Source organism: Myxine glutinosa, chromosome 5 (genome assembly GCF_964187855.1).
Source record: "Myxine glutinosa chromosome 5, kmMyxGlut1.1, whole genome shotgun sequence".
Taxonomy (NCBI): Eukaryota; Metazoa; Chordata; class Myxini; order Myxiniformes; family Myxinidae; genus Myxine; species Myxine glutinosa.
Genome location: NC_136265.1, coordinates 67098401 through 67122625, shown reverse-complemented (window position 1 = coordinate 67122625; position 24225 = coordinate 67098401). Strand labels below are relative to the sequence as shown.

Genomic DNA, 24225 nt, shown 5'->3' with positions numbered 1-24225 from the left:
TGTTGTACTACCTTATAAAGATCGTCGAATGTTGGAGCATTGTTCTTCTTGATGGTGTCATACAATGAGTGCTGAGGCACTGAGGTTTCTGCGTCTCCAACAAGTCTATCCTCCACAAATTCATCCAGTTGTTTCTGACCCATGACTCGTGCGTTCAGTAGCGATGTTTGGATTTCTTCGCTAGCAACGTCTTTTGTTGCAATGTTTTGCAGCGCAGCGTGATGCGTATCAGGTGCAAACACATGGAAGCGTTCCAATATGCTGAGCAGAATGTTCTCGTCTGCATTGTCACGTTGTTGTCTTGCTGGTTTCGATTCGTTATGGCTGAGCAAGTCTTTTGGATATATCTGCAACATTTCACGCGTATCTGCTGCAATATGTGCTCTCAGGTTGTAAGACAATGCCCATCTGTTCAAGGCTGTATTGGTTTTGGTGATACCAACGATTCCTCCGGCCCTTTTACCAGTTCCATTCAACCACTCTTGTGCCTGGTCGGGATCAACCTGATTGAACTTACGCGCCGACCGTTTGACCACAAAATTTCCTTTTTTGAATTCTTTGAGAACTGACTCTGGTAGGTTTCTCATTTCAGCCAAGTAGACAGGACCCCAGCGTCCATAGTTTACATGGTCATACCTGAGAAAGAAAGGTAGCATGCAGGTGAATGAATGGATGTGAAGGTCCCAAAGTCCATCTCGTTGGGCTCTTGTGAACATAAGTAGAATTGCTACCATTTCCAGGTATCCCCACCAGAAAGAGAAGTTGACATTGTCCTCCTTTCTGCGTTCCAGGAAATCTGACATCAATGATGAAAACGTTGGGTTTGTCAGCAAGGTGACAAGGATCTCAACAGCTGCCAGGTCGGATGCAGCCTTGGATATTTGAATATGCAGTTGCTCGTCGGCTTCTTTCACATAGTCTAGTAGATTGGGTCCTAATAGTCGCCATAGGGCCTGGCATGTAATCCCACGTGGCCAGGCTTATCAAGCAAATCTCCTCGAAGTTTTAGGGCAACATGCACCAGCGACAGGAAGATGTCCTCTTCAGGCCCGAACCTAGGCATTGTTAGTTGTTCGTCTGCTTCATCCGTCAGTCCAGATACAGCATTGCCGGTATACTTAGATGGTACCAACAACGTTTCTCTCTGAGATGTCCCACCATCAGGTCGAACAAAGAGGATGGTATCACCTACTCGAGATTGCAGTTTTTCCCTGAATGTTGTCCGACGACTTACAAAGGACTTCGGAATAACTGTGTTAGCTTCCTCTGAAAGATTTACATACCGATCCCAGACGTCACTTAGCCTCAGCACATGACCCTTTTGGGCTGCATACATAAGTTCTGAAGAAAGCCATATCAAAGGTAAGTCTTGACTGGTGTGAAAATCTTCTTTGACTTTGGATGTACTTCTTTTGAACGAACTTAAGCAAGGAAGGTGATATTTACCTTCCGCTGCGATGAGGTCACTAACGCCTGCCAAACTGAAGCATAGCTTGTGATGTAATTTAGATGCCTCTAAAATATCTTTGCTGACATTGAATGTCATAACTGAACTTAATCGTTGTTTTGACGTACGATCCTGACAAAACATGCACAGCGTCCAGTCAACTGGCTTGACAGAGCTCCGACGTATGACACGACCTTGGGTAGACCCAACAACTGAGCTGCATGTTGGTACATTTTCTCGGTCCTGATGATGATCTTCCAGTCTTTCTAGGCGAAGAAGTTTATTTTTATCGGTGAATTGGACATAACAGTTTTTGTGCCATACGATTGAGGTGGTATTCGAACCCAACGCCAGATCCAGACGCTCAATTATATTGCGGTTTTTTGGGTCGCGTAATTTCTTTCTGGTTTCGTAAGCCTTAGCGAGTGTGGCTAGACCTTGATTGCTGGCAGATCGCAAATCCCCATCTGTTTGGCATAAAATGCATAAGGCGAAGTCAATCGATGATGGTCGTTTCAGAGTAGCAACAGGATCCATCTTGATTTAGTCTGAAAATAAAAGAAAGAGAGGTTGCATGTCACCGTCCCGGTAAATAAACCGTCCTTAACTAGACATGATAACAACCTTAACTAGAAAATACAGTTGACAGTGATCTGAAAGCAATGTAATGCCAATCAAGGTAAAACGGCAATAAAAGCCAATATGGTGTATGAAACATCTTCCATTGAAAGCCTGCAATTCAGCTTGGTATCCTATCTTTTCGTGGTCAGCACGCTCACATACAGCTAATAAGCATAGATACCAAGTGCTACTATGACATTCCTATTTTTAAAAGAAAATTAGAAATGTCAATATCGCGTATACTTTTTTTGACGGCCATTTTGTTTTTTGGCTGATTTAAGCCCTAAATATGTAATATTCAGCTTGGTATTATTTTTTATCGTGATCAGCACCCTCATATACAGCTAATAAGCATGGATACCAAGTATTACTACGACATTCCACTTTTCTGAAGAAAAAAAACAAATATCGCATAAACTTTTTTGGCGGCCATTTTGTTTTTTGCTGATTTAGGCCCTAAATATGCACATTTCAGCTTGGTATCCGTTTTTTTCGTGATCAGCACCCTCATATCCACCTAAAACGCCCGGATACCAACTTTTACTCAGAAATGCCTCTGCCAAAAAAAAATCAGAAATTTAGCCTCGTCTATACTGTCTTCCCCGTTCCTCCCATAAACCAAATTCGTCTTCTCTCCCTCCTAACCAATCAAATTTGCCATTTCCAACTCTCATCAAAATTTGCCATCTCCAACTCAACATCAAAATTTGCCATCTCCAACTCAACATCAAAATTGGCCATCACCAATTCATCATCAGTCCCTCCTAAGGAGGGAGAGATGGAATCACCCCAATGTCTTATCCACGTCGTGATGCGTCTCACAAATCCAAACAGCAATTCTCATTTCCTGCACACAGAACAAAGAAAACACAGGTGTGGAGTCATCATCATCACCTCAGGTAAGTGGCTGCGTATGGTGCGACAGGTTCATCAATCCTAACTATTTCCTAAATGACTTTAACAACTTTACATTACCCGGGGTCTTTCCCTGCCAATCCATTGGCCAACTTACACTATGGGTTCTAAAAACCAATTCCCATTGACCAAACTGTGGTGCTTCTCAATTTGGGGTCTCACTCCCCCGATTCATCTCCCGGTGCCCTCGCACAATTTCTGGGCTGTGACGTGTAGCTCTCCCAGCAGGTCTACCCACCTGCACACCTCCACCACTGTAGTTGCCACCCGAGCTTACCTGCTCCTCACCCTAACCTAACTAACTGGGGAAGGCCCTCTCGCACTCTCACCCCCTCAGTGCCCTCTCTGGCACGGCCTGCCCGATCCACACCCGGGATCCTCAGGCACCCACTGACACTAACGGCTCCCAGAGCCCACCTGCAGCCTCACCTGGCCGACATCCTCACAGTGGTGGAGTGCCCAAACCAACTACACACACTAACAGGCTACACGCCCATCGCCCAGCCATTTCCACAGCACTAATGCACCCATCCACAATACCATTCTGCATCCGCACCACAAATGCCAATATCCAACCACAATTTACCTATACCCTCTACCTAACACTTACACTACCCGCCCCAGGTACTCGTGAAAGGGGTCCACTCTTCCCCCATCCACACCTTCGCACCATGCACACCACTCCGTACCACTTACTCCAACTCTTTCCACACCACTCATTCCAATACTCCATGTATTCCACACACCTGTACTTGCACACCTGTGCTCTCACACCTGGTGCCACCTGCACCCTTCTCTCCCCAAGCGCATTCGCGCTGATCCACAACACTCACTACTCATACACTGCTCCACACACCTGTCCAGTTCTCACACAGCATCATCTCATCTAACTACTCCCCTCTGAAACTTGCGCTTCCCAGTCGTCCCTTTAAACTATTGCGCTCCCACGTCATTGTCATCCACACCAAACTACCTGCGTCCCCACTACAGGTATCAGTCACTAACTAACCTTAACGTTACTTAATGTCCTCTTCGCTAGATCCCTACACATGATATATCCTAACCCACCCGGGCTAGTTTTCACTGCCATACACCCCATAAACTATAGCGCATTTGCCCCCACTCATGGGAAGGGTGGCAGGGATGCCACCCTTACCCACCGTCATACGGCGCGAGTGGGACCTTGTGGGACCACCTCGTATGCGAGTCGTTGCCCGCCTGCCGGACCCCGTGCGTCGCCCCTTGCGGGGTCAGCGCGGGGCCGAACCGGCCGGGCCCCCACAGTACATTACCCCCAAGGGGCTCTCGTGCCTCCCCTGTCCCTCTAAAAACTACCCCTGTTGGTGTCGATGCATGGGTCACACTTCCGCAACCCGCTACCCATTCCATACCACCACAACCTTGCTCACCCACACCTCGCACCTCTCGTTCCATACCCTCCGGACCAGCCATACACCTCACTCTTGGCCTCTCACGAACATCCGGGTCTATCTCGACCCCCAAGCTTATTAAATCACCTGGCGCATCATACGCACGACCATATTGGTCACCACTTACACCGGGTCCTCTTTCTCTTCGCTTCTCCTCCATCACCTGCGAATCCCTCATCCGGTTAATGAGCACATCATCACGATCCGAACACAGACTTTGGACCAATTCTTTTACTTCCTCCTTTATCTCTTTCTTATCCTCTCTCCGTCGCTTCTTAATTTCACTCACCCCTTCTTCCACTTCTTCTAATTTCTGCTTCACCTCCTTCATCTCCTCGTGCGCCCCTTTAAGTTCTTCCTCTAACTCCACTTTATTTTTTTCTATGTGCTCCCGCACCTCCCGCTCTTTAACCTCCATCACCTCTACCACCTTGTCCATTTTCCTCGTCAGGTCCTCATGTACCGTCTGACACTCTTTTTTAATTACCCCTACGTCCTTTTTCATCTCCTTCTGTGTCGATTTTAAACCCTCTATTACCGCTGTGTTCTTCTTTACCTGGTCCCCCAACTCCTTTTGTCCCACTGTCAGTTGTTCTACTCCCAGCGTCAACTCCTCTATTCCACCTTGCAATTTTACAGTCCCCTTTCTCACCTCCTTCTCCATGCGCTCCTTACAGTGCTTCACCTCCTCGCGCACTCCTCCGACCTCCTCACTCACACCTCTTCTGGTCTCTTCTCCCATCACCTGCATCTCCTGCCCAGATGCCACCCTCATCTGCTCCATTTCCTCCCTGTGAGCATCCAATTTAGTTTCTACCCCCATTCTGACCCCCTCTATCTGCTGCCCCATTTGTTTAACTTCCCTTTCTGCTTGGTCCCTCATGTCCCTCAATTTGCCTTCCATACTGTTTTCTAACCCCTCTAACCCCTTTTGCATCCCTTCCATTTGATTCTCTTGAGCGGCCATTCTGTTTTCTACCCCCGTTAACCCATGTTTCACCCCTTCTATTTGATTCTCTTGAGCGGCCATTCTGTTTTCTACCCCCGTTAACCCATTCTTTACCTCTTTTATCCCATTGTCTAACGCCTCACCGGTACCCCTCGCTTCGTCCCTCATTACCCCCATTTGGCCCTCCAATCGCTCACCCTGAGCATCCATCCGGTTCCCCATTTGTCCCATACTGCTTTTCAAACCTCTAATTTGGTCTCCCAATTGCTCACTATTCTTTTCCATGAGGGCCTTCATTTGCATCATAAAAAGGTTCAAATCCACCGGTGGCGCTGCCACGGTCGCGGGCGCGGTCGCCGTGGCCATGTGCGAGGCGCCATTTTGCGAACCTGCCGCCCTCACTGCTTCGCTCTCCTCTTGTCCCTCAATTTGGTCCTGGATCGACCCTGCCTCACTCTCCTCTACCGGAACCCAGCCATCTTGATCTGCCATAGCGCGACTTTCAAAATTCGGGTTTTTATTTTTGTAAAACACAATCAAATTTCGCCGTTAATAATTTCGAGCGCGTGAAGCGCGCTTCGGGTCCGATCCCACTTCCCGACACCAATTGTTACAGATGCGGTTTTAGATGTTAGTTTACCGAGCGGTTTGGTATTACCGCGTCCGCACAGTTTACCCGATTCCACCCGAACGTTGACTAAGTCGCGCTATGCTAAATCAATGAGGGAAAGGACACAACGGCTGGGATAAATGCAACGACACAAGGGGTACAGTTCTCAAGACCTCCGGAGGAGGATATAATATTGGTGATGCAGAAACGGGTAGATTACACGGTAAGAGGTAAAGCACAGAAAGATGGGCACTTAGACACAGTCTTATCTTATCCCCGACAGACCACAGACAAACGGGACAAGACTGACTTACACGGGGATTGATGGCAGGGAAGGACAGGCAGTCGATAGCTCAAGGTGCACCTTGGCTCAGGGACAGGATACAGCTCGGTCCAGTCCAGAGATGCGGGGAGGTATCGCAGCGCTCGGTTGGTGGCGTCTCTCTTCCTTGCAGTCCAGCGCGCATCTGACGTCACCTCCCCCTTTCTGCGCATGCTCAGCGGGGAGTGACACGCCCTCGGCTCGTTAGCTCCGCCCCAGATGGAATCGGTCCGCCGCTCCTATTGGGTGCGGGGGGGTTACCGGGCTCCGCCCTTGACGAGGAGCTGACAGCGAGCCCCTGCGTGGTAACCCCGTCGGAGCACATGTTCAATGGCGGCTAACCAAGCCGGAGTGAGGACGCGCACTCCCCGCGCCGCCGCCGCGCCGCCGCCGCTGTTGTTGTTGTTGGTGTTGTTGTTCCATGAGGAAGAGATGCGGGGAGGTATTGGGAGGTCCTAAACTTACTAATGGTGCCATACAATCACATTCTGGTGCAACGAAGAGTCAGAATTAATGGAAACGAGTCCTTAACTGACATAGACTAAGAATAACTAGCAAGATGTCCGAAAGTTGTCTACGTGAGATGCGGTGGACCTGGATGCGACATTTAATGGGGGAAATAGGGGAAGGTCGGGTCTACAGAGTGCTGTTTACAGAAAATGGGACTAGGGAATGGGGGATTGGGGATAGTTGGGAAGTATTGGGGAAATAGGGGAATATTTACAAGCGGATATGGATGGAGGCCAAATCCCATATCCGCAACAATATATATATATATATACAGTGGAACCTTGACTTACGAGTTTAATTCGTTCTGTGACCGAGCTCATAACTCAAATTGCTCGTTTCTCAAATCAAATTTCCCCATTAAAATGCATTGAAATGCTATTAATCCGTTCCAGCCCGCCAAAAACCACACCAATTTTTTTTTAAATATACAGTAGATATAAAAATATCTCGCGCATTATATTTCACCTGTATGCAGCATACAAGTTGGCAGGATGGCCTGGACTGGAGGTACGCACACTTGACTCTAAAGTCTAAACTGTCCAGCCTGGGTTTGAATCCCGACCCAGCTATAACCTGTCATGGGTGAATCACAGGCAGGGTGATTCATCAATGGGTGTACCGCTAAACTGGGCGCCCCGTTTGCGTCCCATTAGTTGTTGGATGTTAAGGATCTCACCGTGTTTTCCACAAAGAGAAGGCGAGCTATCGCCGGCACTCTGAACAAGTTGTGGCCTGGCATGCTCTTCTCCTCTGCCGTTATATACGTCCTCCTCGGCATCTTTTTCCAGAAGAGCCCTGTCTCGTCACAGTTGAAGATTTGCTGGGGGATGTATCGTTCGGCTTCTATCAGTTCGGCAAAAGTTATAATAAAATCTTCAGCTGCCTTCACATCCGCCTCACCAAGTCGACAACACGCACACCTCGCTCATGTTTTTCGACGATTGCGTGTTTTATATCCAAGCACATCATCCTCTTCTTCTTCTCAGTACCGTGTTTTCCACAAAGAGAAGGCGAGCTATCGCCGGCACTCTGAACAAGTTGTGGCCTGGCATGCTCTTCTCCTCTGCCGTTATATACGTCCTCCTCGGCATCTTTTTCCAGAAGAGCCCTGTCTCGTCACAGTTGAAGATTTGCTGGGGGATGTATCGTTCGGCTTCTATCAGTTCGGCAAAAGTTATAATAAAATCTTCAGCTGCCTTCACATCCGCCTCACCAAGTCGACAACACGCACACCTCGCTCATGTTTTTCGACGATTGCGTGTTTTATATCCAAGCACATCATCCTCTTCTTCTTCTCAGTTATAATAAAATCTTCAGCTGCCTTCACATCCGCCTCACCAAGTCGACAACACGCACACCTCGCTCATGTTTTTCGACGATTGCGTGTTTTATATCCAAGCACATCATCCTCTTCTTCTTCTCAGTTATAATAAAATCTTCAGCTGCCTTCACATCCGCCTCACCAAGTCGACAACACGTACACCTCGCTCATGTTTTTCGACGATTGCGTGTTTTATATCCAAGCACATCATCCTCTCTTCTTCTCAGTTATAATAAAATCTTCAGCTGCCTTCACATCCGCCTCACCAAGTCGACAACACGCACACCTCGCTCATGTTTTTCGACGATTGCGTGTTTTATATCCAAGCACATCATCCTCTTCTTCTTCTCAGTACCGTGTTTTCCACAAAGAGAAGGCGAGCTATCGCCGGCACTCTGAACAAGTTGTGGCCTGGCATGCTCTTCTCCTCTGCCGTTATATACGTAAATGTTATAAACAAAATATATCTGCCGTTATAAACAAAAATGCAGCGATATACGGCAGAGATACTGTACTTGCACGGCAAGATAACCACATGACCGGGTGGCGAAAGCTCGTAACTCAGATCTCGGCTCGCATCTCAAAGCAATAAACCGCCCGAGCGACGGCTCGTATCTCGAAAAACTCGTAAGTTGGGGCACTCGTAAGTCAAGGTTCCACTGTATATATATATATATTGTTACGGTCCGCGGTTAAAGGATGTTGTTTGCCGAGCGGAGGCCCCGCGACCTAACAGTTTCCCCGATTCACCCGATTCACCCGACGTTGGCCGTATCGCGCCACAGATATTCAATATGGAAAAGACAAAAACGACGGATGTGAAGAAAAGGAAGAAGAAGAAGACAAAAGGTTGAAAATACGACTAAATTTATTTACTATGTACAGGCTCAAATAAACCAAGGAGGAGGAAAGATAATAAAATAATATACAGAAGCTTTTAGAGACACAGTGAAAATACTAGCTTATACAGACTTAATTAACTACCCAGGACAGAACAAACAGAAACGGACTCACACGGGGAATGATGATAGGGATGGCAGGTGGATGGCTGGCGGGATAGGGAGGTCCAACTGGTCCTGCAGCACGATCGGCTCGTTGGGCAGCCGCCGTTCCTTCGCGGCCCTGCTCCAAACTGCTGTCCAGGCCCCAAGCGGCTGTCGAGTGTTGTTGCTGCTGTGGACGCTGCTGCTGGCGAGCAAGGCGACGAATAGCAGGCTTTGTGCTTCCCTGGAGGATCTCCTTTGAACAAGAATCGCTGCTGGATGATCTTTCTTCTCTCTCTTGGACCTCACAACCCAGCTCTCTCTTGGACCCTTTTACTCAGCTCTCCTCTGACGACCCAGCTCTTTTCTTTGCACCTCACCACGCAGCTCAGCCCTGACGACGACCCCCCCCCCTCTCTCTCTTGCGCCCGTGCTTTTATAACGCCTCCGGCGATTAAGGCGCCGACCTTCAGGACACGCCCATCGGTGTGCTCACCTCGGCCCTGGTTGGTCGCGTGACCCTCTGGCTCCACCCTTGATGACGACGGGCGGGCACGCCTTTCTTCCCCAACCCGAGCACATGTTCAATGGCGGCTTTGGAGGGGATGTAATTGCCAAATTGAGGCTTGGCCATAACGAAAGGGGAAATGGAGGTTTTGGGAATGGGAATGAAGGGAATCTATCTTTTTCACTTGGTGCAATGGAGTGTCATTTTAAGGGAAGACAAGGCCTTACCCTAAAACACATAATAAGGATATAAACTACTGAACAAGGGTATTATAGTGTCCTTCAATGGATGCTTTATGGAATTAACTACCGGGACGCCCTTTTAACCTTTACACAACACTGGAGGCAGGAGGGGCCAGACTCGAGCAATAATAATAATACACACAATCAAAAAAATACAGTCCTCATATCCGCAACAATATATATATATATATATATATATATATATATATATATATATATATATATATATATATATATATATATATATATATATATATTGTTGCGGTTTTGAGAACCCTTCACTAGTAAATACTTGCAAATAATAACTTGTAAATATTCCCTTTGGAAAGTTAAAAGATCGCACCCTAGTTAGGCCATGAGCAACACGTAGCACACCATAGGCTTCTTCTTTAGTTATTTCTTTAGTATGTGTTTCAGGTAAGGATCTGTTCCCAATAGTTGAATCTAGAGTCCCTGTATATAGAGAGTTGTGTCAACTCAAATTTGGACGCCATTTTGTGTCTAAGTGTGTCGGATTAGATATACATGTACATTCGCGATATGGGGTGATATATTCTAAACCTGCTAAAAAAAAATTTACTACACATATTTAGTCTTATTATTACATACAGGTGATATTTGTTTTGTCAAAAACTCAGCTATTGCCGTGAAAAAGAGCTGTGTGGTGATATTAAAAGTGGTATGGCAATGCATATTACAAGCCAACACTGCATATAAGAGCTAACATTATAAGTAAGACAAACCAATGGTGTCGTTCTCTGAATTTTAATAACTTTTCGAAAGGAGTGTGGGCATATCCAATATTTTTAAAAGGGTGCCGAGAGCAATTCCGGTGTAGGACTTCCAGCCGACATATAGTCTAACACACTTAAAACAAATTCTGTACGTGGTATTGCCATATTTCTATAGTGTACAACTTTAGTTTTATCGACATTTATATTCAATTTGCATTGTAATGATTTAACAAGCTGCAAGTCAGCTTCTGTCTCTGACATAAGGAAAACGTCATCGGCATCTAGTAAGATTGAAACGTTCATTTATTACTACACCCTTGCCCAGAACTCTGATGGATATTGCCTGATCGATTAATATGTTTCATAGCTGGCGACTTAATTAACACTTAATTTTCGACTGCGCCAAGCCGTAATTAAACAGAGAAAAAACTTTTTAAAAATACCTGCAGTGTGCACGGTTTGTCTAGTCGAACAGATATGGAAAAGCACAGATAAGACGTCGTATTCACCATAACTTGTTTAATTTCACCAGGAACACGATGAGGCCAACACAGTAAACATTCAGTACAAAACTTGGTTCATACATTCAGTACAGAACATGATTCATACATTCAGACCATAAGAAAACTCTGCCCGTAATACAACACTCTGACCAGACCAACACTTCATCCCACTACGTTCACTCCTCACAAGTGAAACTCATCACGACTCCGTTCACTCCTCACAACCAGTCATTTTGTTTGGCAATAAACAACATTCCCGTACCAAGCTGACGTTCACGCATGGTGAAGTTAGACACAAAATGGCGCCACGAAATCACGTGACCAGAAATCTCGGGTCAGCGCATGGTGCAACTCTCTTTATACAGGGACTCTAGTTGAATCTGCGTTGTATCTATCTATAATTCCAGTAATCTCTGTTTGTACGTTTGTACGTTTGTACGTCTGTACGTCTGTACGTCTGTTTGTCTGTGACCGCTGTTTCTCGACAACCACGGGTCCGATATACTTTTAACTTGCCAGGTATATTGCTGGGGACCCGAGGATGTGCCTTTTCAAGGTTTCATATTAATCGGACAATTACTTACCGAGCTATGTCCAAAAAACGATTCAACCAATCAGAGAGCAGCGAACGATCGCGTGTGCCGAACGTGGAGGACACACTCTGCCTCGGATGGCACATTTGAGAGCGTATTCATTTATTTCACGTTTGCAAACTATGTTGGCGTTAAACTATGTTTTAAAACTAATAAAACCGAATTTGCGATTCATTCGCTTTCCTGCGCGTTTGTGCACGCGATGGCGATTTCTTTACCAAACTCCGGAAGCCGTTCGCTTTGGACCAAACCATTGCATGTAAATAGAGGGGGGGGATTGTCACCGTACTCGCAAGCCGTTCGCTTTGGACCAAACCATTTCATGTAAATAGAGGGGGGGGATATAATTTTAGATATAGATATAGTACGGGCAATGCCCTAGTTAATTAAATAAGAGTAGGTCCCCTTGTCAATTCATATTGCGGCGTAGCCTTCCTCCAAATTGTGTTCCTTGGCTTGCCAGCAGCGTTCGCTGCCTGGCTCAGCCGCCATTGAACACGAGGTCAGGCTTGGAGAAGAAGGGGGAAGGGCGGCAAGAACGAGGTGTGGCCACGTCAACTCACCACCAGGGCGTGGCCGGTAAGCCCCCACCAGCCAACCAGCGCTGAGGTGAGCTCGTTAATAGGCGTGGCTCGATGAAGCGCGGCTTGATTTCTAAGCGGGTTATAAAAGCGCAAGCGCCAAGCCCTCTCAGAGAGATGCGCCAGGGAGAGAGAAGGAGTCAAACTTAGAGAGATGCGCGAGGGGAGGCGATTGATGAAGAACTGCGCAGGGGACCGTTGCGATTGAGAGAACAACGCAGAGACGGCGGATGATAAGAACACTGCACAGAGGATCGTTTGGAACCATCGTTTGATACGAACTGCCGTTTGGTTTGAGAGCGTTCGACACGCCATATGCATGCAGCATCCCCGCCCCTCGCATATGTAAGGTCCAGTCGTGCGCCAACGACACGAGAAGCTGCCTGCCATTCTTCGCGGTGGACCCGGAGCCTGGAACCATCTGCTTGACCCTTCTCCTTCTATTCCCCATTCGTGTAAGTGTGTTTGTACTGTCCTGGGTGTGTGATAATATAAGACTGTTTAAGGCTGCCCTGTGTCACTGCTTCTTCTTCTTCTTGTATATTCCATTCTTTCATTTCCTCTTCGGGTTTCTTGTACGTAATTAATAAATTATATTTGTTCTTGCTTTACTTTGGTTGCTCTCATCCGATCGCTTGCGTCCTGTCCCCAATTGAATATCGGTGGCACGATATAGGAACCGCTCAGAATCGGGTTAGTTTTATTGCTAACGGCTCGAGCTTCGGATTGCTAAACCGCTCGGCAATCTTCCATCTTGTCCGTGGCTCGAGCAGAAGTATCGTCCTGCTTTGCGGAGAGGTTGGCGAAGGTATCTGGGAACCCATTGACCAGTCACCCTGGTCAATCTCAACCCCGCAAAGGAGTGCGATATCTTCTAGGACTCAGACGGCCAGCTTAATAGACTAGGGGATTAAACCCCCCTCGGTAAGGGGAGCACCGTAATAGGAGATCCGCAACAATATATATATATATATATATATATATATATATATATATATATATATATATATATATATATATATATATATATATATATATATATATATCTATCTATCTATAATTCCAGTAATCTCTGTGTGTATGTTTGTATGTTTGTATGTTTGTATGTTTGTATGTCTGTATGTCTGTGACCGCTGTTTCTCGACAACCACGGGTCCGATATACTTGAAACTTGCCAGGTATATTGCTGGGGACCCGAGGATGTGCCTTTTCAAGGTTTCATATTAATCGGATAAGTAGTTACCGAGCTATGTCCAAAAAACGATTCAACCAATCAGAGAGCAGCGAGCTATCACGTGTGCCGAACGTGCCGAACAGACTCTGCCTCGGACGGCACATTTGAGAGCGTATTCATTTATTTCACGTTGGCAAACTATGTTGCCGCTATGTTGGCGTTAAACTATGTTTTAAAACTAATTAAAACTAATTTGCGATTCTTTCGCTTTCCTGCGCGTTTGTGCACGTTATGGCGATTTCTTTACCAAACTCCGCAAGCCGTTCGCTTTGGACCAAACCATTTCATGTAAATAGAGGGGGGGGGATTGTCACCGTACTCGCAAGCCGTTCGCTTTGGACCAAACCATTTCATGTAAATAGAGGGGGGGGATTGTCACCGTACTCGCAAGCCGTTCGCTTTGGACCAAACCATTTCATGTAAATAGAGGGGGGGGATATAATTTTAGATATATATATAGTACGGGCATGCCCTAGTATATATACATACATACATACTGTGTACGTATATATATATATATATATATATATATATATATATATATATATATACATATATATATATATATATATATATATATATATATATATATATATATATATATATATATATATATATATATATATATATATATATATATATATATATATATATATATATATATATATATTGTAACGGTTTTGAGAAGTGTATGTAACGGTTTTTTGAGAAGTGTAACAATTTTGGAGGAAGTGTAACGAATGTGAAAACGTTACAATGTGAACGTTACAAAAGTATGGTAACACCCTGGTAATGTAAATAATGGTCGCAGCCGTCCTCCTAGTTAATTCCATGAATTACACGCAGGTCACGATATATCTTTTTAAATAGTGTATTTCCTTATTCTATGTAGGTTAAATATGTGTTTCCCACTAGATTGACTTTGCATTGTATCAAACAAAATAAGCGTAGGCCCTTCCAATTTCCCCAAATCATCTCTGCTCTCCAAAGTTCCTTTCAAAAGGGTGCGAGTTGTGTTCAATCCCGCAAGCCGCCATTGCCCATGTACTAACCTCGGAGAAGAAAGGCGTGTCTCCACCTCGTCATAGAGGGGAGGAGTGAGCCAGCCCTAACAGCCAATCAGCACCGCGGTGAGCGACCCGGTAGGCGTGCCCTCGGAGCCGGCGGCTTGATTCCGCCCCGAGTGATAAAAGCGACTGTAAGGGACTGCTTCACCAGATGACCTGGGAGATGAGCGAAGAGGCGACACCAAGAGGAGCGGTGAGATGCGAAACGCTCCAAGCCAAAGAGGAGAGGTACTCGGAAAGGAAACCAGCTTTGGAGAGACGCGCTGAAAGGAGGGAGACGGCTCCACCAGAAGGAGAGGAGCAGGTGAGCCGAGCCAGCGCGTGACGTCTACAGCAGCGGATATGCGACGGAGGGTTTTCCCGCCAGAACCGCGAGGAATTGAGAGCTGCTGCCTCCGACCTTGCCTCCCTCTCCAGCAATCCACCTCAAGCCCTACCTGCCTGCAATATCCCCTGTGTAAGTGTGAACGTCGTCTGTCCTACTCGTTGTCTTGGGGTTAAGTAAAATGAATAGTGTAAGTTAACGATTCGCTGTGTGACTGCTTCTTCCATCCATTGCTTGTGTGTGTATAATAAATCTGTTCTTCCTCCGTACTCTGTCTTCTTCTCTTTTCATTCTCTTTCGGTCGCTTTAGAGGTTTCCCGATTGAATATCTGCGGTGCGATCTGGTCAACGTCGGGTGGAATCGGGTTCTAATCGGGGAGTAACTGTTCGGACGCGGTAATACACCACCGCTCGGTCAATATAACATCTAAAACCGCGTCTGTAACAAATTGGTTGTCAGGAGTTGGATTCGGACCTGGGACTAAATTTGTTAGGCCCAAATTTTGGAACACCAATTGTGTTATTAAGTAACAATTGGTGTCTGGGAGTGAGATTCGAAGCCCGAACCAAATTTCTAAAAGGTGTAGAAAAAAAAAAAATTTGGTCAAAATTACGAGCTGCCGAAATTTTGTTGTTTTATAAAACCCGAATTTTGAGATCGCGCCATGGACAATCAAGGCGATCGGATGTCGGTGGGGGAGATAGACGGGTTAGGGGTAACCCAGGACTTAGGGAAGAAAGGGAGGAGGAGAGCAATGAGGAGAAAAATGGCAATGTGGTTGCGGAGGTTTCAGACGCACAAAATGGCGCTCTCGCGCACGTGGTTGAGCGGGCCACGGCCGTGGAACCAATGAGCGCGGCCCAAATGCAAGCCTTCATGACCCAATTTATGGTACAAATGCGGGCGTCCCTCAACCTGCAGAGTGAGCAAATTAAAGCTCGGGGTGAGCAATTGTGGGTAATGGGGAACCGGATGGATGCTAACAGTGAGCGATTGGGAAACCAAATTGAAGCAATAACCAACAGAATGGGTGACCGCATGCAAAAATGTGGGGAGACCATGGATTGCATGGTGGGCGAAAGGGTCCCAGGGGTGCACAAGGAAGTAACGCGGGTCGAGAAGCGCCGGTTGAGCGAAGCGGAGGAAAGCACGGGTACAATGACGGGGGTAGAAATCGCGACACGGGGTTTGGAAAAGCCGGCGACCGCTGAGGTAGAGGAGGGTGTTTTATTAAAGCCAGCCGTCGCCGAGGTTAATAAAGAAAAAGCAATGCTGGGAATTAAAATTGAAGAGATGACGGAGGTAGCCCGGGAATTACAGGGAGAAATGGATTATGTACAAAGTCCCTGCTCACATCACGATGCTGTGCTTAACCCGAATGGAAGTTTGCAGGTTCGCGTGGAGAAAAGGATCCCCCAGGTGAGTCGTGCTGTATATTGTGCGGGTAGATTTTGTAAGAGGATGTTTGGCGACAAAAGAATTTTCGCGCGCTTGGGATCGAGGAAGCATCCGGGCGTTGGTGAAGGGTCCCGTGTGAGTGGAAATGGCACGCGTGTGAGGAAAAAGTGTGCGTCGGCGAGTGGGCGTGTTATAAAGTGTGGGAGTGATACCGAGTGCGAGCGAGAATGCACGTCGGGGTGTACGGAGTGTGACACGAATAGTGAGTTGGTGATGGCGCAGGTGCGAGAGGGCACATCGGAGCGCGAGTGTGAAACCGAGTGCGAGCGAGAATGCACGTCGGGGTGTACGGAGTGTGACACGGAGAGTAAGGTGGTGGTGGAACGTGTGCGAGGAAGCACACCTGAGTTGGTCATGGCGCGAGTGTGGGAGAGCCCATGTGAGCGCGTTAGTGGGTGGATGCAAGAGTGCACGCCCATGGTGAGTGTTACGGAGGACGTAACGGAGGAGAGGTGTGCGCAAGAGTGTGCGCGAGAGGTGTGGTGTGTAACAGGGAGAGCGTTGGTGGAATGTACGGACGGCGTTGGAACGCCGGGTTTTGTAAGGGTGAAAGGGGTAGCGTATGCTTGTGAGCATGCCGGTGAAGCATCGACGGTAACCGGGTTAGCGGTTAGGGCGACGGATAGCCGTTGCGAGCACTCGGTGCGAGGGGTGCTTTATTGGGTGCGAGGCCCGGCGCGGATCGATGCTGCGTCGCTTCTCTTCGAAGCGTCGTTGCCGATTCGGGCTTGGCCCCGCCCCGCACGGTCGAGTCCGGGCCTTGTGGGGCGAGGCGACCGGTCCGGTTCAAGGGCGAGTGGGAGGAAGCGGAACGGTGCCCCCTCGTTGGGACGGGGTTCCGACCGGGGGAGATTGAGCCATCGGGCCCGGGACCGCAAGGTGCCGCGCCGAGATGGTGCGTGGAACCTCGGTCCAACCAAACCACCTCCCTTGAACCGAAAGCCGGACGGATTCAACCTGCAGGCGACCAAACCACCCGAATTCATTGCTCGGCTTTACGAACCGAGTTTAATGATGTCACGGCGCACCGAGAGGATCTAATAAGTAGACGGGTGATGAGGATAGTGTTTTTGATCCGAAATTTAGAAAAGTGAATAGAATTGGCAGTAAATGGAAAATTTTTGATTTGTTGGAATTTGGTAAGCAAAATTTATAGTAAGAGATGCCCCATGTGATGGGATGGCCAATCCACCATCCCTCACAGGTGGGGCAAATGCGCTATAGTTTATGGGGTTGATGGCAGTGAAAACTAGCCCGGGTGGGTTAGGATATATCATGTGTAGGGATCTAGCGAAGATGACATTAGGTGACGTTAAGATTAGTTAGTGACAATGATACCTGTAGTGGGGACGCAGGTAGATTAGTGTGGATTATAATGACGTGGGAGCGCAATAGTTTAAAGGGGTGACTGGGAAGCGCAAGTTGCAGAGGGGAGTAGTTAGCTGAGATGATGCCGTGTGTTTGAGGATTGAACAGGTGTGATTGAACAGGTGTGATTGCACAGGTGTGCAACTGAACAGGTGTGTGGAGCAGTGTATGAGTGAGTGATGGTGATGTGTGTTGTGTTGACCAACTGGTCCAGGAAGAGGAGGAGGGTGCAGGTGGCACCAGGTATGATTGCACAGGTGTGCAACGACAGGTGAATGGAGGACAGGTGTAGGGAATAAATGGAGTATTGGAATGGATGGTCGTGGAGTGAGTATGGTGGAAATTGTGGAGTGGAGTGGATGGTGCGAAGGTGTGAATGGGGGAAGAGTGGACCCCCATCACGGATACCCGGGGCGGGTAGTGTAAGTATTAGGTAGAGGGTGCAGGTAAATTGTGGTTGGATATTGGCATTTGTGGTGCGAGTGAAAGAATGGTCTTTGGATGGGTGCATTAGTGTTGTGGAAATGGCTGGGCGTGTAGCCTGTTAGTGTGTGTAGTTGGTTTGGGCACTCCACCACTGTGAGGATGTCGGCCAGGTGAGGCCGCAGGTGGGCTCTGGGAGCCGGTAGTTGTTGTGGATGGGGCCCGAGGATCCGGAGGACGGACCCGGGTAGCCCAGTGCCAGAGGGCACCAAGGGGTGACAGAGCCAGGAGAGGGCCTTCCCCAGTTAGTTAGGTTAGGGTGAGGAGCTAGGTAAGCTCGGGTGGCAACTGCAGTGGTGGAGGTGTGCAGGTGGGTAGACCTGCTGGGAGAGCTACACGTCGCAGCCCAGAAATTGTGCGAGGGCACCGGGAGATGAATCGGGGGAGTGAGACCCCAAATTGAGAAGCACCACAGTTTGGTCAATGGGAATTGGTTTTTAGAACCCATAGTGTAAGTTGGCCAATGGATTGGCAGGGAGAGACCCCGGGTAGTGTAAAGTGTGTTAATGTCATTTAGAAAGTAGTTAGGATGAAGTCTCCTCGCACCATCTGCATCCACTCACCTGAGGTGACAGGTACTCCACACCATGCCATGTTTTGATTATTTTTTATGATGCAAATGTTGGATTATGAGACGCATCATGACGTGGGTGTGACATTGTGCGTAATTCCATCTCTCCCTCCTTATGAGGATTGATGATGAATTGGTGATGGCAAATTTTGAAGTCGAGGGATTGTGGAGACGAATTTGGTATAGGAGAAATATGGGGAAGACGTGACAGTAGTGACGAATTTGTAAATGGGTAGATTTTGTAAATATGGGGTAAGGGCAAGGGTAGTGTAGGTGACCGGGGGGGTGACGTACGGTAGGGACGAGCTTTCTCACTTCGCCCTCCGTACGCATTTCGCCTTGCATTGCCTTATTGACGTGTACCCTTGTGACCTTACCCCTCGCTCAATTGTCTTTCTTTTGTCTCCCACATGACCTGTGCGCCATTGGGTGCCGAGGGGAGCGTGCGTGAGGTGGCCATTGTGCGCCCGAGATTCCCAGAACCAGCATGCATTGCGTTGATGTACCACTTTATGGACCGCTGTTCTGCGGCCAAGTACCACTTGATGGACCCCAGGTTCTGGGGCAGGGCACCTCTGTTGGAGACCGGCCATAGTGGCCAGGGAATCTTGCTTGCGGACCTCGGTAAGGTGGCACCTACGCCAAACAGGTGGACCACCCTTAGTTGGCCCCTGAGGCCCTAAATAAAAAACGAACAGAGTTGTGCTTTTTTATATTTCCAAGTAGGCCGCATGAAGCCAGAAGACGTCGGGAAGAACATCGGCCCAGCAGAGAAAGAGAAGACCACCACCAGTTGTTTTGTTGTGTTTATTATGAACCATGGTGACTGTGCACCGAGTGGTGCTTTTGGTGCTTTGTGGTGCTTGTGGTGCTTTTGGTGCTTTTGGGTGCTTTGGTGGTATTGGTACTGGTGCATCGATGCAATGCGTGCTGTCTCCTCCCTCCCAACAGGAATTTCTTTTTCTTGTTCCCTAAAAAGAAAAAAAAAGAAAAAAAAACACAGGTCCTGGGTTGCGTTGTAAATAAGAAATCACGTCATTGTAAATAATGCTCCCCACCGTAAATGTATAGTTTGAGAATAATTCCGTAATTCGGTTAGCTGTGGGCTTGAGTCTGTTAGACAGGGTGCAATGCAATAGGGGGACATACTTATTTGTGTTTTAAGATTGTCACACTCAGGGTCAGGTTAATTGTAGAGGGAATTACACCTACGTGTCACACTAAGTTAAAGTTTTGTAGGCCCGAACGGGCCTGAAGAAAGGAGGGTGCAGTGTAACGGTTTTGAGAAGTGGGTAACGAATTTGAGAAGTGTAACGGTTTTTGAGGAGTGTAACAATTTTGGAGGAAGTGTAACGAATGTAAAAAGTATGGTTTTGTTATGTGTAACACCCTCGTAATGTAAATAATGGTCGCAGCCGTCCTCCTAGTTAATTCCATGAAACTTACACGCAGGCCACGATATATCTTTTTAAATAGTGTATTTCCTTATTCTATGTAGGCTAAATATGTGTTTCCCACTAGATTGACTTTGCATTGTATCAAACAAAATAAGCGTAGGCCCTTCCAATTTCCCCAAATCATCTCCGCTCTCCAAAGTTCCTTTCAAAAGGGTGCGAGTTGTGTTCAATCCCGCAAGCCGCCATTGCCCATGTACTAACCTCGGAGAAGAAAGGCGTGTCTCCACCTCGTCATAGAGGGGAGGAGTGAGCCAGCCCTAACAGCCAATCAGCACCGTGGTGAGCGACCCGGTAGGCGTGCCCTCGGAGCCGGCGGCTTGATTCCGCCCCGAGTGATAAAAGCGACTGTAAGGGACTGCTTCACCAGATGACCTGGGAGATGAGCGAAGAGGCGACACCAAGAGGAGCGGTGAGATGCGAAACGCTCCAAGCCAAAGAGGAGAGGTACTCGGAAAGGAAACCAGCTTTGGAGAGACGCGCTGAAAGGAGGGAGACGGCTCCACCAGAAGGAGAGGAGCAGGTGAGCCGAGCCAGCGCGTGACGTCTACAGCAGCGGATACGCGGCGGAGGGTTTTCCCGCCAGAACCGCGAGGAATTGAGAGCTGCTGCCTCCGACCTTGCCTCCCTCTCCAGCAATCCACCTCAAGCCCTACCTGCCTGCAATATCCCCTGTGTAAGTGTGAACGTCGTCTGTCCTACTCGTTGTCTTGGGGTTAAGTAAAATGAATAGTGTAAGTTAACGATTCGCTGTGTGACTGCTTCTTCCATCCATTGCTTGTGTGTGTATAATAAATCTGTTCTTCCTCCGTACTCTGTCTTCTTCTCTTTTCATTCTCTTTCGGTCGCTTTAGAGGTTTCCCGATTGAATATCTGCGGTGCGATCTGGTCAACGTCGGGTGGAATCGGGTTCTAATCAGGGAGTAACTGTTCGGACGCGGTAATACACCACCGCTCGGTCAATATAACATCTAAAACCGCGTCTAACAATATATATATATATATATATATATATATATATATATATATATATAAATATATATATATACTGTGTATGTGTCGGTCATGGGGTTTAGACCCTATGCACGATGTGATCAGAACATCTGAGAAATATATATAATTATGTCTTTACTGTGGCTTGCTTTGAACTAAGCTGGATTTGGCTTTGAACTCAGCTGGATTTATTACCTTTTAATAAACCCATTTTAATTATACGAGATGTTTTCCCACCTTTTACCTCCAGTGTGCTGCCTTGTTCGGCCTCAGATCGATTCTTGGGTTTTGAAAATTGTAAAGAATAGTTAATTGAACACAGTATACATTTAGTAAGCTCAACGATCTTCTGGAGCAGCCAAAGCTCCTGATGCCTCAGTGACGTTTGTCAGAGCCATTGATGCGACACAAGCTTGACTGTGTGCACACTGTATAAACTGATCAATCCTTCGACATGATGTTGAATTCAAGCCTTTCATTGATAATCAACCAAAACAAGTGGAGCTGTGCTGTGTGTTCTGTGCATGGTTCTGCTTACCTTCATGCATCTTCGGAGCATTCTTCAGCTCCCAGAGAGAAAAAGCACAAGGTTCCTGCTTTACACACTCATTGCTCAAAGCATCCTGGGAACTCTGAGAGAAGTCACTTTGAAAATCTTCCATCTTCACTGGATGAACCAGATCTGCAAACAATATGATCTCATGTTATTTAAGTAAAGAGAAAAAATGAATACCAAAAAAACAAGGAGAAAAAGACATGAAATGTCGAAGTCCCTGCGGTTTTAGTTATTTTTCTGTGCAGTGTTGAAGGCCACCAGTCGGCCATCTTTGCTCAGATTACAAAACAAAATCTTTTACATATGAATACTCTCATGTATTGTCCATGTGGCAAGTGTAAACAAATTTCATCCATGCATGTCCAATAAATGGTTGGAGACACATTTAAGTAATACACTGGCTGAAAGTCGGCCACCATTGTTGTGATTTCGAAAAAAAATGACATGCATATGTAAGCCATCATTCATGATCTGTGTGCCAAGTTTGAACAAGATCGGGAAATGCATGTTTGAGAAATGGTTGAAGAAATTCCCTTTTGATAAACCCATTTTAATAATGAGACGTTTTCCCCAACTTTTACCTTACGCATGTTACACAGCCTCAGATCAGAGTGATTATTGGGGTTTTCAACATCAGGTTTTGTTTTTACAACTAAAATAGCCGCTAGCCAGACATCTTTGATCGCATTGTGGATCAAAATTATTTGCACATGCAGTATATATCTTCATGTATTGCCTTTGTGCCAAGTATGAACAAAATAGGGTCCCTACATGCCAGAAATATGGTTGAGGACGGATGTATTAACGCATGGATGGACAGGAAAAACCCAATGATATACAAATGTGCTTGTGATATACAAGGTGGATGTAGAAGAAGCAATTTGCATCAGATGTTGTCATTGTGACAATAATGTCAGGCAGAATGTGATCATCACTTGTATAAGGGACCGTGTGGTAACTGTGATCTCATCCTATGATCAAAGGGTGTGCTTGCACATTGCATTTAGTTGATCTTGAGGAAGGCATCACTGGGCTGGTATGTCCTGAAGAAGTTTCTGGCTGTTAACAAATAGCAAGTGCAACCACTTCACAAGAGGAAAAAGAAAGAAAGATAGAAGCGCATTCCACTCCAAGCACTTTGGCGCACCCTGCTACGTACATGGCGAACGCACAAATATTATTACCCTTGCTCGAGGGTATTGCATTTGAGTCAGTTTGTCTGTCTGTTTGTCCGCACACAATAAATATGATTTTCTCTGCAACCGTTGGTCCGATTGACAGGACATTTTCACCACAGGTGTGTCTCCTCCTGTATAAGTTTTAAATGATAATTATGACGTCATATGTCATGTGGTACAGTCAGCATCTTGGAAAAACCGAAAAAATGCACCTCTTTATCTCTGAAAGCGCTGCATAGAAAAAAATTGAGACACGGCTCATTGTAAAGAAATCTCCATGCGGGATAACATACAGTCACGTGAAAAAGTAAGTACACCCCATGTAAAGTTTTGACTTTTTCAACATATTTCAACATCCAGCTATTTGATCTTCATTTCAGCAATATTGAGAGATAAATGCTTGCTCTTGTTGTTCCGCCCCCCTTTTTTCTCGAGCCGACCGCATGGTCAATGGCGGCCAAGGCGAACGCTAACCAAGGCGTGTAACAGAATTGGGAGGGACAAGGCACCGTCTGTAGGGGCGCATAATGGCGCCGTTTGGAGAGAGCGATTGGGAAATGAGAGAATGGGGCCGATCTTATTTGATTAATGCAACGCTGATTCAACTATTGGGAACATGGCCTTATCTAGACACATAATAAGGAAATAACTGAGATTTCTAAGGTGACCTACGTGTTGCATATGGACTAATTAAGGGTGCGACCTTTAACCTTTTAATAATGGAATATTTACAAGAATTATTTACAAAGTGAGGGTTCTAAAACCGCAACACTGGTCAATGGTGTTTGGAACGAGCGCTACGGCGACGAAGGCTCAATGCAGCGAACGCTGCTAATCAAACCACGTGACAATTTGGGGAGACTGTTGGGGAGACCATGTGACTGTTGTGGATTCGGGGGTCGGCGCTCCCCTTATCAAGGTGGGGGTGGGGGAAAGGAAAGTGAGAGACAGAAAGACAGAGGCAGAGAGAGAGAGAGAACAAATGATGAATTGCGATAGATGATAGGAATAGAGCCTGTGATTGATGCTGTGAAGAGGAATAGGTTGCGATGGTTTGGTCATGTGTTGAGGAAGGATGAAAGTAACTGGTTGAAAAGAGTGATGGAAATGAATGCAGAAGGAAGGAGAGGATGGGGAAGACCGAGAAAGACTTGGCTAAAGATGGTCGAAGAAGAAATGCGGGCAAGGGGGTTAACAAGGGGAGATGCAGAAAATAGGGCAAAATGGAGAACATTGTCATGGGGACCGCAAGGCTAACCCCCACTCTT

At 46.8% G+C, this 24225-nt stretch overlaps 1 protein-coding gene across 1 annotated transcript in view; it reads right to left on the bottom strand.

Moving 5' to 3' along the window:
* Positions 1-934: 934 nt before the first annotated feature.
* Positions 935-24225, bottom strand: part of LOC144892114 (uncharacterized) — a 141183-nt gene continuing 117892 nt past the window's right edge. Inside the window, exons 8-10 of the mRNA XM_078777330.1 lie at positions 21762-21905; positions 1792-1914; positions 935-1326 (exon numbers count right to left, since the gene is read on the bottom strand). Of these exons, the coding sequence (XP_078633456.1) occupies positions 935-1326; positions 1792-1914; positions 21762-21905 (659 nt within the window). The remainder of the gene's footprint in view (positions 1327-1791; positions 1915-21761; positions 21906-24225) is intronic.